We start from the raw sequence: 17,897 nt of genomic DNA, 5'->3' as shown, positions 1-17,897 counted from the left end.
TTCATATAAAACTATATTATTATTAGTATTAATAGATTCTGGCATCTAAATAACATATGTATATATAAAATTTAATAGACTTTAATACTAGGTCTGGGCTGCCTTTTCCGCCTCCTGTTGCAGCTTCACATGTTTCGTTTGCGTAGCCGTCACATGATTTTGAACAAAACGATGAAAATTTTGATCCTCCGTATCACGTTTCACATCACTCTCCTGCTCATCCGGCTCCATTGGCTCGGGCTTCATGTCAGCTCCCACAAGAAAAACGTTACTACCAGTATTATGAGGCGCGTCCTACGTTAAATTAGACAATACTTATTAATATTGGGGAGCTAGCTATGTTTGTACTTCTATGTACGTACACTAAGGTCCAGACCTAGAGGCAATGCCACACCCTCAGATTGGATTTTCGGGTCCAAGGCTGGAGCTGCTTCCTGCTCCTGAGCCAGACGTTGCAGACGCATTTTCTCGTATACGGGCTTGTAGTCGCTAATATAAAATACGAATCAATTGCATATTAAAATCATTAGATATATGTGACAATGCAGTGGGGACTTACCGCTCATATTCATTCACAGAATCGAGCAAGTGCTTCAGCAGCTGGGAGAAACCCACGCCAGTTGTGGACGAAACGCCGCAAGTGGTGAGGTTCTCATAGAACGTGTCCAGAGTGAGGGACATGGTGCGCGTCAAGTTGTTTACGAAACTGGTCTCACTCTCCAAGGCTTCCTGATACGCCTCGAAATCAGTCATCCACTCCTGCACAAAGCTGCAGTCCTTCAAATCAATCTAGCACACCAAGAAAATAGAGACATTAAGCTTCTTGAAAATAATAGCAGATGGCCAACCTTGTTGAGCGCCACCAGAAAGGGTAAGCGTGTCTTGTACAATATGGAGCAGGCATAGAGCATGTTCGACATGAAGGTTGTGGGGCAAGCAGAGCGCACCACATCCATCACATAGACAATTATGGTGGGAAACATGGTGGCCAAGCCCTCGGTGATGATGTTGCCCGACGCCGACCAAGTGAAGACCTCAATTTGGCCGGGTGTATCGATGATGCACCATTTGTGCCCACGCTCGCCGGCGCGTCTGATCAGCTCCACAAATTTTGGCATCTTCGTGGTGAACATATTCAGGGCTGTCACAATGCCCCCATTTGGTCCAAGCTGGTATTGCTTCATCACCTCCTTGTAGTTGACCGTGTCGCGGATGTCAATGTGCGCCGCATACGGCACCTCACGACAGGCCGGATCCAGATTAACCACATACGGATTGAATTGTGTTTGCGCGTGCTCGATGAGGCTGCGCGTGAATGTAGTTTTGCCGGAGCCGGCCATGCCGAGCACAATAATACAGACCGGTGCATCGCGGATGCCCTCGCTTAGCGACAGCGACTCCAATTTAATGTTATCGATGCTTTGAGCACCACCTTCTGGAGCAGCGCTGGCCATTTTAATCCTAAAACACTATAATTACTCTGCGTTTAAGAAACGCGCAAATTGCGTGCAAATTTTCAATTTGTTTTACAGCTGAGTTTGCCAGTCACAGTGAAAAGCAGTCACAGTCCACCACCAATTACTGTTTGCTGGCCAGTGCTGCAAAACAGCAGTCTTTTGAGAGTATGGTCAGCTGAGACAGCTGTAGCGCGCAGATTGGCCCAGAAGTTCAAAATGCCGAACAACTCCGTTACACGTCTAAAAATTCAGCTGCAGGAGCCCAATCCGTTGTTTACGCGCTGGCTGGAGCGTTGGCTGCGGGAGGCCGAGCAGCGCAATCACAAATCACAGCACAAGCTTAAGCAGGCTCTGCAAGCTCTGCACAGTTATCCGTTGCCGCTGTACTCTGGCCGCGAATGCGCCGTGCTGCGCGGCTTTGGCAGCACGCTGTGCCAACTGATCGACGATGAGCTGCGTCAGCACAAAATGATGGCCAGCCATGTCATGGCCAGTGACACTACCGAGCGGTATCAGCAGCAAGTGCAACAAGTGGTCGAGGCGGTGCAGCAACAACAAGCAACGGAAGCGGCCAGCATCAATAAAAAACCCAAAAAGCTAACCAAAAAGGCACAGCAGGAAATGGCGGCTGCCGAGGAACGGGAACGCTTTGTTCACATGGACGCCGGCAGCTTTGAGATTTTTCTGCTGGTGGACACGCAGGAGACGAGCGGCAAGAACAAACGCGTGCTGGACCAAACCCGCAGCTATCTGCAGTCGCTTGTGGTGCAGCACGAGGTGCGTCGCCTAACCGTGGGCGATTTCCTATGGATAGCACGCGACGCGGCTGGCAACGAGCTGGTCCTGCCCTACATTGTCGAGCGCAAGCGCATGGACGATCTCGCCTCCAGCATACGCGACGGCCGTTTTCACGAGCAGAAGCACCGACTCCGCCAATGCGGTATCCCGCATGTCATCTACCTGATCGAGGACTATGGCGACAATCAGCATGTGGGCCTGCCGCTGGACTCACTGGAGCAGGCGCTGGTCAATACGCGTATCCACTGCGGCTTCCATGTGGTGCGCACTGACAACCACTACCGCTCTATGAGCTATCTGGCTGGTGTTACGCGTACATTGGTGCTGCTCTACGGCGCCAAATTCCTGCACAGTGTAGATAAGCAGTCGCTGCATCCCATCTGCCCCAGCGACGCACGCGTCGGGCTGCTCAAGTTTCGTGCCCTCTACGAGGATTCGGCCCGCAATGCGCAACTCACAGTGCGCGAGGTTTTTGTCCAGCAGCTGCTGCAGATTCATTCGCTTTCGTTGGAGCGTGCTCTGGCCATTGTGGAGCGCTATCCCACGCCCCGCCTCCTCCTCGATGCCTATGCCGTCTGCGAGACTGCGGCTGAAGGGCGGCGCTTGCTTGCATCCATTCCCTGCGGACCTCTGCAACGTCCCTTGGGCGAACAACTGAGTCAGTGCATCTACGAGTTCTACACCAATGAGTTCAACTAGATGTATTACTAGTTTCTTATTGGTGGAGTGGCTTTCAATTTGTGTTAGCAATTTTATTTAAGTATCAGTTAATAGGACATATCTACTTGTAATATTATATACATGTAATTATACATAAAGAGCTTAAATTCAGCTTAAATTGAATATATTCATCGATTATACATAAGCTATATATTGTACATATATTGGACTAGTAATAGGGAAAACATTTTTTGGAAAACATGACCATTAGCCTGAAGCTGACGCATTGTGTGGCATAAATGTTTGGAATAATCCTAACAAGTACAATATCTAATAAAGACATTGTAAGATACAATCAGACAATTGTTATTTACAGTAGTGCTCTAATACTCTCCGAAATTCTGACAGACCCACAGCCAGAGCAACATTAGGATTCCAACATTTCAATAGCTACAAAATCTATTGAACCACCGATTGATATTCATAAGGAAATATAAAAGTTATATACTAGCTGTGTTGTTTAGTAACCCCAATTGGACATCCCACCCACTACAGACCTATTAGGAAAGGTTTTGATATTGATTCTTCTAATATTGAGAATATTATGATGACAAGAAAAGGATACCCAACACCCGCAACTCCCTTCAACACAGTCCTGCAACTATCTTTATGCTAAAATTAACCGATTTTGATTCAACTTTAGCTTGTGGCGGTGTATTATAAAACAGGTTTTAATAAAAAAGTGATTCCACAAACCACTATCTTCCATTTGATCGGTATTATGGCAGCTACACACAAAAAAATTGGCTATTTGTGGTTAGAAATAAGCTTGATTCTAAGTTTGAAAAAGTTTGTTATTCCCAGCTGCTATGGTTCAAAAGTTTCGGATCTCATCAAATGGGCTAACAAACTCGGGGACAGGGTATAAGAAGACATTGAAATTCCAATAGGTTTTCGAATTTGGAAACAATGCGTTCGGTCTAATGTTCATGTCTACCTGGAGGTTGAGCAGAGCCCTTTGCTCTGCCTGATATTCGAATACGATTAATAACTGGAAATTTACACGCATATAGTACATACATACATACAAACATTCATAATGCATACGAACAAGGATGTGCTGGGGTTGGCCACGGGACGAAGGCAATGGCGAATTTTTCTATAATTGATGAGGCCACCGATATCGTTAACTCGTTTGGTTTGCGAACTTCCCCCTCGCTAGTAGGAGAGGCGTATCCCTCTATATGTTTCGGAAGTGCCTTACGGCCAGATCTATGGGCAGATCGAAATCAAATTTCGATAGCGCATCAATGGATCGCAGCGAGTCCCGAAATCCTGTTCGTGCCACGTAGCTGTTGGTCGCATAGTAGGTGTCGATGAGCTCATTGCAGCTAAGTATCAGATTAAGCCATTCCACCAGTAAGTGGGCACTGCAAGAGAAGATTGAGGTTAAATGATGTCGGGTATAGAGAGCGAGTACCGGACTACGGGACTACGGGACTACGTACTTGAGACCGGCACAGACGAAGGCCTTGAAGTGTGCATTGTAGCTGCGCTTGTAAGGTCTGTGCATGGCCACAATCATGCCGACGGAAGTGAGCAGGCTTTGCTTGGCCGTCACCACCTGGGCGTCCACAATGTCCAGCTGAAAGCTCTGAGACAATTTGCGGGCTGGCGTATTGTTGTACTCCTCGCCATGCTTCAGATAGTAGTACTCCAGGACTAGTTCCCAGGCGTGCATCGCCCGTCCGCTGCCAAAGAGTTGAGCGCGCAGGCCACCATCTCCGCTGCCAAATCTGCCGTCGGTTTCCTGCAGCTCGTCGTGTGCCGCCATGCGCTGTGCCCCGATCATGCCCGGATTTAGGCAGCGCAGGAAGGGCACCATTAGACTGGATGTGGCCGACTCGGCGGGTATGCGCAGACCGTGCTGTATCAGCTGCTGCAGGGTGCGCGCAAAATTCTTGCGCACCACTGTGGTTAGCTCTCGACTGATGGTGGCTATTGAGTCGCCACGCATGTGCACAATGCGACGACCCAACGATTTATCCCAGTCGTAGCGCTCATAGGCGTCCTCATCGGACTCGTCCGACGACTGAGCGGTGGCATAGGGCGTCAGCTCGTGGCCAGCGCCGGAGCCAGAGCCGGCACGACGACAACGAGGCGGCACTGTAGTCAGAGCTCCATTCTGGGCAGTTATCGTGCCCGAACTGTCGGTGGCATTGGAAGCTTGGTGCTGACGCAGAGCTCGTTTGATGTTGGCCAGCTTTTCGCGATCGCAGCTGAGCGTAGCTGCCAGTGCGGCTACCTCCTGGATGTCCACCTCCAGCTGAGCGCGCAGATCACTGCAAAGATGTGAGCCAAAAGCTTAAGTCTTTTGTACCCCAATTCGGCGCTCCCTACAGGAACAAGACAACTTCCCTTATGAGAAGGAGCAGTTGTCTCGTCAGGGGATGCTTTAACATCTCTGGGCCTTGGACAGTCGCAAAGCCCTGCAGGTTCTGCATTGTGTATCATTACCCCAATTCATTGCTAATAAAAGCATCTGAGTTTATACATAGAAATTTTAAAAATAGAACTCTTCTACCTCTAGACTTAAGAATTGTAATAAAGTGGACGATTACACGATTTATGGAACCTCATTTCGATGCGGATCAGGTTCTGCTAATGCCTAATTACTCTACGCGTTTTCTCAACCCGTTTTGTGGGTCTTGACTTTTATTTAATGAAAGGCATTCTGCTATCAATTGTGAATCACTCTAACGATAAACCCACAACATAATCTCCTTTATTCAACGGGGAAAAGAAGATGTGCCCTGAACTTTTAGTGGACAGCCGCAGATGGATAATCATTTAAGCAAACCTGCCTGAAATAGACCACAGTCTAAGCTTTCCCTCAGGCGGAAACTTTGCTTAAGCATTTGTTTCGAGATTATCAGATGTGTTCACCCAGTTACCCAGCTGTGCGATCAGCCAGCCCTCCGTTTACCACATGCTAACTCCATTGGTATATGGCTGAGGAAACTGTACCGGACGGGTAATGGAGCTAACGACACTTGAGTGTTCCTGATAAAGCATTTCTATCTGCTACGATCATTGAATCCGTACTCACCCCCAGTGGTTGCCTTTGTGCGTCTTCTTCAGGGAGTTCTGTTGAAAGTCGGCCTGTCGTGTGGCGAAATGCGTGCTGGCGAACATTTGCATGAGCAGCGATGCCTTGTCGAGCAGACCGTGAGCCTTGCTGTGGAGACTCTCGCCTCGTGGCTCCGACTCGGCGGACTCCACATGTGAGACCTCCGAACTTGGAGCTGCCGTAGCCACTTTGGTGCTCATCGATTTCGATGGCATCTGTCGGGCAGTTTGCTTGGCTGCATAGCTGTTGTAGGCCCCACTGAGCTGCTTCAGCTTGTCCGCCGAGCTGGAGGCGCCTTCAGTGCCTCCAGTGTCGCATTGAAGAAATGCAATGAAGCGCTCCAAATCGGTAATTTGTGTCTTGAGCTGTGCCACCAGTTGTTCCTTCATCTTGAGCGGCCCGACAAACTCGCCAATGGCATTGTCCACCTGATGACGTAGTTGCTCCATACTCAGTGCTGGCAGCTCGTGCTGCTCCACCTGCAGATTGAGCTTGGTTTTCAACTCGTCCAGTATGAATTTTTGTTTCTCGAGCAGCATCTGCTGGGGCAGCACACCCGGCGCCCCTGCCTCATAGGCCAATTGCTCGAGCTCCGTCAGCTGCGTCTTCAGCTGCTCAATTAGTTGACTGTCCGGCTGCACTGGCTTGCCATCGTCAGGCTGCTCGCTCTCTGCACTCTCCTTCAGTTGGGCCGCCTCTGGTATGCCCTGAAACGCAAAATCCTCCAGATCTCGCAGGAGCTGATCCCGTTCGTCGGCTGGCGCCTCCACAATTTGACGCACGCGCAACTGGACGTGTGCAAAGTGTGAGGTCAGCGCCAGGAGGGAGCTAGTAAGCAGCTCCTGCTCCTCCTCGATGTTGCGCAGTCGTGCCAATTCAGTGGCACTCTCTGTTGGTTGCCTCTCCCGTTCGAGGCTGGCTGCCAGTTCCGCTTCACAGCAGTCGGGACTCAACAGCTCGGAGCTGGGACTGTGCGCATCGTCGTAGTTGGCTCCCAGTGGTGACCAACGCTCGCTCAGGGGTTGCCCATCATCCACCTCATCTACATCTGCATCCACAACCGCCTCGGCATTGCCATCAGTAATGGCTTCAGCTACAGCATCAATAATATTGGAGTCTTCTTCGGGATATGCTTCTGATTGAATTGAATCTGGAACTTTGATTTCAATTATGCTGCTGCTATCGAAGGCAGTTGTTGCTATTGATGGTGTTGTTGTTGTTGCTGTTGTTGCAGCAACTACAGTATCCATATTGCCACAGCTGGTAGACAGCAGAATGTCATCCATATTGGCGTCCAGACTGCAGCAGAAGCTGCTCCCTCGCAATGCACAGGAATTTGTTCCTCCCCTGTTTATACTTTCCTGTGCCTCTGTTCGCTGCCCAGCCACGTTCCTATGGCGAAAAATCAATCAAGTGCATAGTTCGCTACCAGCTGGCTCTGTGCTTTCCCACACGGGTGGTGGGTGCGTGGTAGTGTGTGTGTGTGTGTGTGTGTATGTGTGAGTGAGTGTTTTTCGTCGTATGTTCGCCACGGGGCAGGATTGGGTTCACTTCATTGGTGTACGGCGCGCTTTGTGTTTTAGACTGGCCCCGATGCCAGCGACAGATTCTTTAGCACTAACAGTTGGCCGTCACGGCCGAGCTTTTGTCAATGGGGGTGGCTCTGGGGAGCTTTTTGTTAATCGCTCAGTGGCGTAGCCAGCGTTGGGGGAACGACGCCCGCAGATATGCAATGAGAACGTCGTTCCCTCCTTTTGGAATTCCCGAGAAACGTACGCCAGTGTCGCTGCAAGCTTTCAAGTGCTTGCACTTGACATTACGAGCTTTAACCATTGGGGTTTGTTTTTCTTCTCTTTTCAATTTTCCGGATATGCTGTTTAATGGAATTTGGTTGCATTTTCTGCGAATGCTAAAGCACCCGATAAAAGCATAAAAAGCTAATTCTGAGAAACCAATTTGTAAGTGAACATAAGGCTTAAACCGTCAAATTAATATTTTGTTTTTCAAAATTTGTACTACATTTTATTAACAGATTTGCTGCTACCTATGTGGCAGCTTCATCCGGTTTTACATTAAAGGGGAGTGCAACAATTGTCCAGAGAATATATCTATAGGATTGCACTTAAAACTATGTAACTAAATCATATACAAAGTACGAAGTATGTGGCTTAAATATAGAATCTCGTGGGGAGATCCTGTAGGTTATATTTGTTAATCTTCACTTTCTTGGCCTAGAAAGCAATAGAAACCCCTCGCTAGCCCGCTGGGGTGACATGCAAGGCGTCTCCACAAATTAATACGCAGAAGTTCCCTAGTCTCTAGGAAACCCATTAAGGCCAACAACCGCTACGAGAAGCCTTCTTCCAAAGTAGCTTATGATGATTTGTGGCTCAATATTAATTTCAAAAAGAAGCTATCGAAGCATTTAACGGCCATTCTCTTCATTCGAAATGTAGGCCTTAGACTTATGTAAAGCTCTCAGTTCCTTTAGGGGTAAGCCCAAGGGTTGCATCACTTTGTTTGATAAATCGTCAACCCATTGATTTTTAATAATAAAAAACCTGCCTCTCCACTCTCTTAAGTTAAGGCTCAGATAGGAGGCTAAAGCTATTGGTGTAAGGCCAATCCGATAATATTTTGCTTAAATCGTTAAGCCACAGATTTTTGAATTGTAACTGCTGCTAAGGGAAATGCCTTTAGGTTCTAGTAACTGCTAGTAACTGTTTACTGAAATGCAGCTTTTCATTAGTTTTCAAGCTTAATCTGATGCTTTGGTGGTTTACAAAGTTCATTGTGTTTGCTGTGACTTGGCTGAGAGCTTTTGAAGAGAGACAGTTAACACCTTTTCAAAACAAAACAAACGAAAAGCTGTCCCAAATCGTTCAAATAAATGGTTTCCATTGTGAAAGCCCGTTAAGGGGCATAGTTGTTGATCACGCAGTTAAAACGTTCGCAATTACATTTGTACCAGTATTTTTGAGTGAGTGACAATCAGCAGGGGAACCTCTTAAGATAAGGCGTAGAGGTGTGATTTCAACATTTGTTGACGAGTCATCTTCATGGCCTATCAGTGTCTTAGATTGGAAAAGTTATAACCGCTGATAAGCTGAACGCCAACTCTAGCGGTCATTTGTGGGTCTATAGGTACAGTGGGAAATTGTTGATAGAATACGAGTACATGTTCTCTTTATTAGTAGTTTAAGAATAGCGTTTATAATACTTTTTAGCGAGGCGTCAGATTATGCTTGCCACCATCGATGGGCAGCAGTGCGCCGGTGGTGAAGCTGGCCTTATCGCTGGCCAAAAAGGCCACGGCCTCGGCCACTTCAAGGACATCACCCACACGGCCCATGGGGTGTGTTTCAATGGCGCGTTGATGGATTGCATCGTAGACCTCATCCTTGATGCCGATGCGACTGTGTATGTTGGTGACCACAAAGCCCGGATTAACCGAATTGACGCGCACACCCAACGGTGCCAGCTCCATGGCCGTAATCTTGGTAAATTGATCCAAGGCGGCCTTGGACACCCCATAGCTGAGCGCACCTGCGAAAGGTCGCAGTCCAGCCACACTGCTCACATTCACGACAGCGCCCTTCGTCTTCAACAGCTCTGGCAGTGCAGCTTGTGTTAGCAGAACCACACCACGCAGATTGGTGTTTAGCACCCGATCGAACTCTTCAATGTCCAGATCGGCCAAGCCGCCCACGCTCAGAACTCCGGCGTTATTTACGACCACATCGACGCGTCCGAACTTTGCCAGCGTTTGTTGAACAATTGACTTGGAATCCTTGGTCACATCCCCCTGCACGATCAGCACATCGCCAGCCTGGCGTCCTTGCTTCTGCACAAGCACCGCCTGTGTGGCCTGCAGGTTCACCAGGTTGCGACCAACGAGCACAACACGGGCCCCTTCGCGGGCCACCACCTGGGCAATGGCAGCACCGATGCCGCTACTAGCACCCGTCGTAATGACAACCTTTCCACTTAGACTCATCTTGGCAGACTGATAGCCGAGCTTGCCGGCAATCAAATATTGTTTCGACGGCTCTGCCCCGCAAATGCCGTTGATAAGATTACGGCAAAAGCGTCTGCAATTATAATTGAAGTTCAGCAGCGTGAACGTCGTCTACTCGATTGATGTGGCGATTGAAAGCTGCTTAAGCTTTCCATTCATGTCGACTTTAGTATATCGAGTATCTGTCGTCTGTCGTGTATCGTTTGTGTCTGCCTGTAATACTATTCTTATACCCTTCACCAAATCGTATTGAACAGGTGAAATGTCTCTGGAGGCCATTACGCCTGTGCGAGTTAATCGGCCTCTTAATTGATTAATAAGAGTGTACACGTACTTCTTCTTTCCATCCGTTAAAGAGCCCAGTATGAAGCTATGTATATGTATGTTTTTGATTTCCACACCCAAAGGGAAAAATGCGTGCCCCACATGTGTTAAATTGGTCCCGTCTGCCAGAAAAACCATTGTCGAACCATCCGATTGGCTTCAGAACGTGCTCTTATGCTGATTTCTGTTTTTTTCTTCTTTTTTTTTGCCATTGCACGGCTTCTTTACAGCTTCGCGACCATTGAAGTGCTGTTCACATGCAGCTCGTGGCGCAGCGTTTCAGCAAAGCATTTCTTTCCCAGTTGCTCCTCAGGCCTACGACTTCAGGTATTTCCGTTTTTAAATTCTGTCCGTTCCACGACCTTTCTTTAAAAAGGCCACGGTTTTCCGATTTTAAATTAAAAAACAAGTAAGGAATGCTAGTGTCGAGCGAGCTCAACTCTTAAATACCCTGCACCCACTCCAAACAATAAGATAACAATATCGAACTTTAAGAATTATTTAAACAAAAATAAATTATTTACATTAATTACTTGTAAATTATATAAAAAATATCCAATACATACATACATAATTAGAGACATATGTGTGCAATACAGAATCAAGTTAACAAACAGCAAGTCAACAACAAGAGCTGCGGGCAGAGTTTGGGCAGAGATTACATTTATGGCTAAAACTTTTTTTCTAATTGGCCCATCATAATGAAATTTATTATACAGATCCATAATCACTAACTGGATGTGACTAACAAATTTGAGTTCAAAATTCCAAGAATTGGGAGAGTTATAGAAAATTGCATATAGCGGGGGAGTGTGGGGGGTGTGTCGGAATAAATGAACAAACTTGTCCTTTCTCGGGCTTAGGAGAATCTGGATACCAAGTTTGGTTACTCTAGCTCTTATACTTTCTGAGATCCTTGCGTTCATACAGACAGACGGACGGTCAGACAGACAGACTGATCCATTTTTCACATTTCACATTTTTTCACCTCTCACAAAACTACTTTAGCCTTTCACCCTTTGGATACAGGGTATAATAACAACAACGGAAGTTTAGGAACTGCACGAAATAAACTGTAACCTTCAATGCAGCAGCAGTGCTTGAAAATATATTTGAAGTATATATGTAGCTACAAATCTGCATTTAAGTAATGTTTATATAAGAAAGCAATTAAAAGCTTCTACAAATGTACAACTCCTGCACGAAATAAATTGTGAGGCACTACTATGTATGTATATACATATCTGTTTATTAACACAGAATCATATTGAAACTGTATTATTATTACAAGTGCCTTACACATTATTTACAGGAGATACTGAAATAACTTTTGCAACCGAATTCCAACTCAATTTCGATTTGCTCTTATTTTAAAATGAGTTGACGTTGCTGGCTCGAGTTAATATTTGTTTGGCTTATCATTTTGATAACCAACTACAAAAGCATGCAAGCACAACACTACAAAATAGTGAGCAGAATCTTTGTATAGCTCTTTGGGAAAACTCCAATCCGCTCCGTATCAGACCGACTACCTGCGCGTAATTGTCTAACCTTCCCAGTCAGTGCGAAGGCATTACGGCACATTCTTGGCACACGCTAATGAGACAGTGGCACAAAAAACTTTCTATACAAATTATGTATACACTACTTATTGTTTATATTTGAAATCAATTGCGCTTCTAATCTGTCATCTGTTTTCTATACATTTTTTAATTGGTTTTAGAAACCATTAAATGAACTAAAAAGATTTAAATCAAATTGTTTTTATGGAGCACCCATCCAAGTTTTTCTAATCATATTCAAAAATTGTGGCTATATTGCCTGAAGGGTGAAAAGAGTTTATTGGGTTTATTTGCATAAAGCGAATTAAAATTACTGAGCACAATTCCAAAGCATAAACCTTAATGTTTTTAATGCTTAGTTTTTCTTCTTATCTTTATTTTTCCACAAATAATGTTGGGGTTTGCTGGATTCTAGCATTTGTAGTTAGTTATTTGTATTCCTTAGATTTTAATTTGATGTATTATTCATATTTTAATTTTGAAAAACTACATTTTGTGTTAACTCATTATTTTGCTTCTAATGGTTGATATAATTATGGTTTGTTAATATTATGGTTGATGTATTGCAGCTACCAATATTTCCAAATGTTTGCCTCTAGTGTGGTTTGTTGCATTGTTTCAATTTTGTACATATAGAATATTGATCGTCCTGGCATTTCGAATGAAAACTATTATGTATAATTTTTTTGATAGAATGAAAAACAGCATTTTTCAAGACCTCGAATTGCCAACTTCATGCTGGATAACCAACAGACATGTGCCAGCGGTGGCTGGGTGTGTTTTTTAAAATGTTTCTTTTTTTCCACGAGTATATCGCTTGTATATATACTATAGTATATACTTCTCTGTACAAATGTTCGTATGTATATACTAGTATGAGTGTTTGTACATACAAGTATATGCCCTCACCCAAGTCAAGCGCATGAGAAATGAATGTAACTCCGGATGTGAGTGTGGGTGTGAGTGCGGGTGCGGGTGCGGGTGCGGGTGTGAGCGTGTATGTGAAAAGCCGTCTAAAACTTTTTTGGCTGAAATATAAGCCGAGGGATTGCAGGAAAAGGAGTGTGTAAGGGAATTTTTCGCTGCGTGAGCGTGATTAGCGTAACAGAAGATTTGGTCACGTAGCTATATCCAGTCATGACTTTAAGTGCTGCGCTCAGCGTGTTGAGTTACTGGAGGTCGGGGGCAACCTGTTGCGGTTTACACGACTTTATCACTGGGCTGGCATCAGATTTCGCGCTGGATTCGTGTCCGTAGCAAGCTTGAATCATTTGCTTAAAGTTTTTAATTAAAAGTTTTGTGGTGTTTGCTTGATTTGAAACATTTGTGAAATCATGCAGCAAGCTGTTCAACTTGTCATGAGCTTCCGCAACGCTTGGCAAAGCCTTGGAAAGTAGCCTGGAACAACGCCTGGTCGCCTGGTCGCCTACTTGCCTACTCGTCTATATGCCTGGCCACCCAATATTCTTATACTCTTCTACACTTCTTCTCTACTGGCTATCAACTAAGTCGCTGCTGCTGTCACATAATTTCCATTGCATTTACATTTCTCATGTGCAAGCAGAGTGGCAAGAGATAGCCAAGATGATAATGATGATGATGGAGATGATGGTGACGATAGAGGTGACGGAGATGATGAGGGTGAGGGTGAGGGTGATGCCACGAGTGGCCTTCACTTAAAGCTCTTGACAGTAAGAACTTGCACTGTCGGCATGAAAGAGTAAGTTTTCTTTTCTTCTTTCGTATTATTATTATTTTTTCTTCGTTTGCAAAGCAAATTTGATTCTGCTAATTGCCGCGTTGCTTCGAGCACGTCAAGAACTGATAAATGCAATCAATGGTGTCAGGAAAGTTTATGGAAATTGATGAATAGAATAATTGACGATGGCGCAAAATTGCATGCAAATTTGTTAAGCCCAAGGGAGTGCAATAGACTTAACTTCTTTAAGTGATGAATGAAGAGTAACAGAAATTACGAATAACATCAGGAGGATGAGCAAAAGAAAGATACAACGAGATGAAAGCTCAGTTTTAATTGTTTTTGTTTCTTATGCTGTAACTTTGAATAAATTATTGTTAAACTAACAGCTAATGGGCTTTGGAATTTGCTTCGTTTTCCTCCTCCTATTTTTTTTTCGTCTTTCTTTCTGAAATATATATAAGCAAACTCCATCTACGTGTATGTCTTCAGATTTTGTACTATTTCAGTGCCGCTTTGTTCTTCAGTGGTAGAAATGCAGCCATCACGCTAGCCGCTGAAACGTAGCAAAAGAGAATGTAAATGTTATGAGAAAGAACTAAAGGTGTTAGGTAACAGTTGAATGATGTACAAGTAGTGATAAATATTATGAGCAGCCAAGCAGGGAAATAACCAGATAACCAAAGTGTTGGCTTAATACGAAGCGATGTTTCGGAAGATTGAAGAGATGATAATCAAAATAATAAAAGAATGTTACCAAGAAGAAAGAAAGACAATCAACGGTAAACAAGTCATGGAAAAATAAAAAGATGAAGAAATGAGTTGAAGAAGAGCTGGGTCGAATTAGAAGACTGGTAGTAAAAAATTCGACTATAGAGAAGACAAAGAGTTTCACATGAGAAGCATGAAGGGAAAGGTGAGGACTGTAAAGATGAAGAAAAGAGTTGAAGAAGAGCTGGGTAGAATTAGAAGACTGATAGTAAGGAGGCATTGAAGAAGAATGGGAGACCATAACTGTATTGGTTGATGGAGAAAACATGTGATGAGCGATACAAGAGATGAAAATGAGAGTAATAGAGTAGGACAGATGCTGGCAAGTTAAAGATAGCCAGACACATTTAGATACATGATTGTAGTTGTTGAATGTTTCTACGCTTGGAACTTACACAGCATAAACAAGCCGATCATTAAAAAGGGTGGTATGCAGCCTAGATTCATGAGTGTGGGAAAGAATATATTGCCCAGCAAAGATCCCAGCCGTCCAAACATCATTTCCAGCGACACAATCATGGTGCTATGTATGTAATAAATAGGTAATAAAACAGCACTCCATTAAATGAATCTTACTTACCGCAACGATGTGGGAAATAAGCTGACCGACGCGCTAATGACTGATGTGCTCGATATACTACCCAGAGCTACGAAAAGCGAGGCAATGGCTACCGTGGAGGCAGCAGAACTGGACCAGTACATCCCAATGCCGCAGCAGCCGGCAATAAACAAACCAAAGCCTGAAAATTTAAATAAAGTAACTGTGTTTTGTTGTTTTTGTAACGGCTTTTGTCGGCGTTACTCACTCAAAATGCGCTTGACGCCCACCAGGTTGACCAGCGAGCCGGCCACCATGTAGGAGAACAGGCCCACAAAGCTGACAATCAAATTATTGGAATAGGAAGCAGCACTTATGTTAACCGTGCACTCGCGAACAACGCCATCGCTCTGAACGCCCGTCAATAGCGCCTGCTGGGTCCGATTCACGCTAAACTCCAAAATTCTGCATATACTCGAGTCTGAAACTGTTGCCTGGCCAACCATAAGCTGCTCATATTCCGTAATGGAGGCGAATAATTGTGGCAGCCAGAGGCGCATTGTATTTTGGCTGCGCGGAGCAACAGTGTTATAAGCAGGACCTGCCAGCTCTCCAAATCACTTGACTTACCCCAACAGAACGCAAAAGTTCAGTAAATACACCGATAATGAGAGGCCCAAATAGGGCTTGACGAAGAGTGGGCGGAGCTGTGCTAGTCCGGCCCGTAGACTACTCTGCGGCTTGTCTGCCACTCGGCCGCTTACCTCCAAACCGTTCTGATTTAACTTCGATTTGCCCAACTGATGCTCAACGTCTGCTTTAAGAGAGCTTCGCTTTTCCGGCACCTCATTGACTAGCAGCTTGATCTGTGAAAATTCTGCATTAGTAATGCTTAGATGTTGTAATCTCTTCTGATGATTCTACTTACCGGATATGCACTCCTTGCCTTGTGATGATTCAGCGCATAAATCAGTTGAAAGGCTTGCATAGCCTCCTTGTTGCGGCCCTGCGACATGAGAAATTTCGGACTTTCGGGAAAGAAGTTCAATAGTATGCTGCTTAGAATGCTTGGCAGAGCCGAGATGGCCAGAAACACCTGCCAAGAGTGCACTGCAATTAAAAGTAATGATTAATATTTACCCTTAAATGGCCAATAGTTCAAAGATCTGTCCTATTTAAGTACAATATCTTAGATTTAAGTTCAATAGACCGATACTTAATTCATTGCATATACCTAGATTTTTGTTGTTTCCTATCTGTAGGAATGCGCTAACTGTGTAACAGTAGGAACACCAAGCAATCACTAACAGCTAATAATAGACCAAATAGTGATCGAATATCTAAGTAGTGAGTAATTAACAGTGATCATTAAGCGATAGTAACCGATAACAGATAAGAATAAGTCAATTGAGATCGACCAGCGAGAGAAGAAGAACCCTTTGTGAAAATTCAATTTAAGGAGTACTTATAAAATATTGTCAATTGTAATAAACTTAATTCACTCGACATATTGATATTTGTTAATAATAAATCGGGTTGGAAACTTTCCCGATTGATTAGAAAATTCGCAATTCTCCAGAGTAATGGGATCATTTCAAGCCCAATTGTTCTGCTTTTCCCTCAGTGTAAGGAGAAATAATGAGCTCATGCTGTTGCGTTACTGATTAACCAATATTGAGCCCTTCCTCTTCCTTTCCCGATTGCTTCAGTTAACAGTTAAGCTACCTGATATCGTGCGAACCTATCAGCTGTTTTTGGCGTGCTGCCATAATCACTTGTTTGTCATTTTGGCTCGCTTATCAGCCACAAAATACGTAATGCCTGGCGCTAATAAAAGGCTAATTATCTGTTCAAGTTCATACAACTTACGAGACAAGCCCCATATATGTATATTCCATTGCTCTGGCAGTATCAGCATCGCCAGGCCGGGCAAACAGAGTGTGGCTATGGAAAACATGATGCCCACCACCATCATGACGCGTTGGCGGTGCTGTCGCCCATGGAGCTCAGTCAGGTAGCTCATTAGGACCGCAAATGGGCCACTAATGCTGCAAGATGCAAAATGCGACAATCGATTAGCTGAGGATATACATATACTTGTAGTAAGAGAGGATAGGTCTTAGAGCTTACACAAAGCCACCCAAGTACTTGAACACCATGAGTTGGACCACGTTTTGACTGATGGCGCCGCCCAGCACGCATACCGTATCGGCCACAAAGCCAAAAATGAGCAGCTTCTTGCGGCCCTTCGTGTCGGCCACATAGCCCCAAAAGATGGCGGAACTGATCATGCCCGCATACGTGATGGCATTCAGGATGCCCTTGTCCAGCAAACTTAAACGCAAATCGCACTCGGCACTGGGCAATATGTAGGACATCGTCGAAGTCTCGAAGACAGTCGCCATGGCCGATGGCACGCTCACCAGCAGCAGCAATATGTTAAATAAACCAAAGCCTGCAGCATCGATGGCGGTCTCGAAGTCTGCTGCTTCCGGCAGCGACTTGGCGACATCTTCCTGTTCTTGTCGTTGTTGTTGTTGGCCCACACCATTAGCCGCTTCCAGTTGCTCACTGATTGTGGACAGCTGTTGTTGTGGCAATGGGCTGGCTCCGTCCAACTCCTTCACGGGCTCACTCATTTTCTTTTGTTGTAGGGAAGAGCTGTCGTTGCCGTTGATGTGGCGCGCGTTGCCGTCGAGTTACTAAACAATCGCAACGCAGTTGCACTGTATCTTGTAGGCAGAGGAAATCTCACTACATGTGCCAAAATCAACAGATGATTTCGCCCCATAACAACAAAATGACGTCGCGATACGACGCACAGTGGGGCCTTCGGACTTTTTTCGTTGCAAAAATCATATCTTCTGAACGGCTGAAGCAATTTTCGTCATTCAAATTTTGTTTGAAAGAAAAATTCTTAAGCTTTGAAACAAGTCATAG

At 45.0% G+C, this 17,897-nt stretch overlaps 5 protein-coding genes across 5 annotated transcripts; 1 reads left to right on the top strand and 4 right to left on the bottom strand.

Moving 5' to 3' along the window:
• LOC115627018 (GPN-loop GTPase 1) lies at positions 1–1,519 on the bottom strand. Its single transcript, XM_030522543.1, has 4 exons — positions 849–1,519; positions 560–789; positions 363–489; positions 1–294 (listed from the first exon to the last, which is right to left on the bottom strand). Exons 1-4 carry the CDS (start codon positions 1,452–1,454, stop codon positions 88–90), a joined length of 1,170 nt encoding a protein of 389 aa, XP_030378403.1. The 5' UTR covers positions 1,455–1,519; the 3' UTR covers positions 1–87.
• A 148-nt stretch (positions 1,520–1,667) lies between these two features.
• On the top strand, positions 1,668–3,110 carry LOC115627017 (crossover junction endonuclease MUS81). Its single transcript, XM_030522542.1, has one exon. It carries the CDS (start codon positions 1,674–1,676, stop codon positions 2,952–2,954), a length of 1,281 nt encoding a protein of 426 aa, XP_030378402.1. The 5' UTR covers positions 1,668–1,673; the 3' UTR covers positions 2,955–3,110.
• A 1,020-nt stretch (positions 3,111–4,130) lies between these two features.
• Positions 4,131–7,616, bottom strand: LOC115627016 (RUN domain-containing protein 1). Its single transcript, XM_030522541.1, has 3 exons — positions 6,025–7,616; positions 4,424–5,257; positions 4,131–4,345 (listed from the first exon to the last, which is right to left on the bottom strand). The coding sequence occupies exons 1-3, from the start codon at positions 7,329–7,331 to the stop codon at positions 4,156–4,158; spliced, it is 2,331 nt and encodes a 776-aa protein (XP_030378401.1). The 5' UTR covers positions 7,332–7,616; the 3' UTR covers positions 4,131–4,155.
• Positions 7,617–9,202: 1,586 nt separating this feature from the next.
• On the bottom strand, positions 9,203–10,048 carry LOC115626821 (3-oxoacyl-[acyl-carrier-protein] reductase FabG). Its single transcript, XM_030522302.1, has one exon. The coding sequence runs from the start codon at positions 10,040–10,042 to the stop codon at positions 9,269–9,271; it is 774 nt and encodes a 257-aa protein (XP_030378162.1). The 5' UTR covers positions 10,043–10,048; the 3' UTR covers positions 9,203–9,268.
• Positions 10,049–13,966: 3,918 nt separating this feature from the next.
• LOC115626832 (synaptic vesicle glycoprotein 2B) lies at positions 13,967–17,629 on the bottom strand. The gene is made up of 8 exons (XM_030522313.1): positions 17,088–17,629; positions 16,827–17,005; positions 15,886–16,067; positions 15,588–15,823; positions 15,226–15,527; positions 15,000–15,159; positions 14,815–14,942; positions 13,967–14,204 (listed from the first exon to the last, which is right to left on the bottom strand). Exons 1-8 carry the CDS (start codon positions 17,594–17,596, stop codon positions 14,149–14,151), a joined length of 1,752 nt encoding a protein of 583 aa, XP_030378173.1. The 5' UTR covers positions 17,597–17,629; the 3' UTR covers positions 13,967–14,148.
• Positions 17,630–17,897: the final 268 nt, after the last annotated feature.

The sequence above is a fragment of the Scaptodrosophila lebanonensis genome, unplaced genomic scaffold, assembly GCF_003285725.1.
Source record: "Scaptodrosophila lebanonensis strain 11010-0011.00,11010-0021.00 unplaced genomic scaffold, SlebRS2 tig00000089-arrow-pilon, whole genome shotgun sequence".
Classification (NCBI taxonomy): Eukaryota; Metazoa; Arthropoda; class Insecta; order Diptera; family Drosophilidae; genus Scaptodrosophila; species Scaptodrosophila lebanonensis.
The sequence above is the reverse complement of the archived record's forward strand: the minus strand, read 5'-3'. Positions and strand labels throughout refer to the sequence as shown.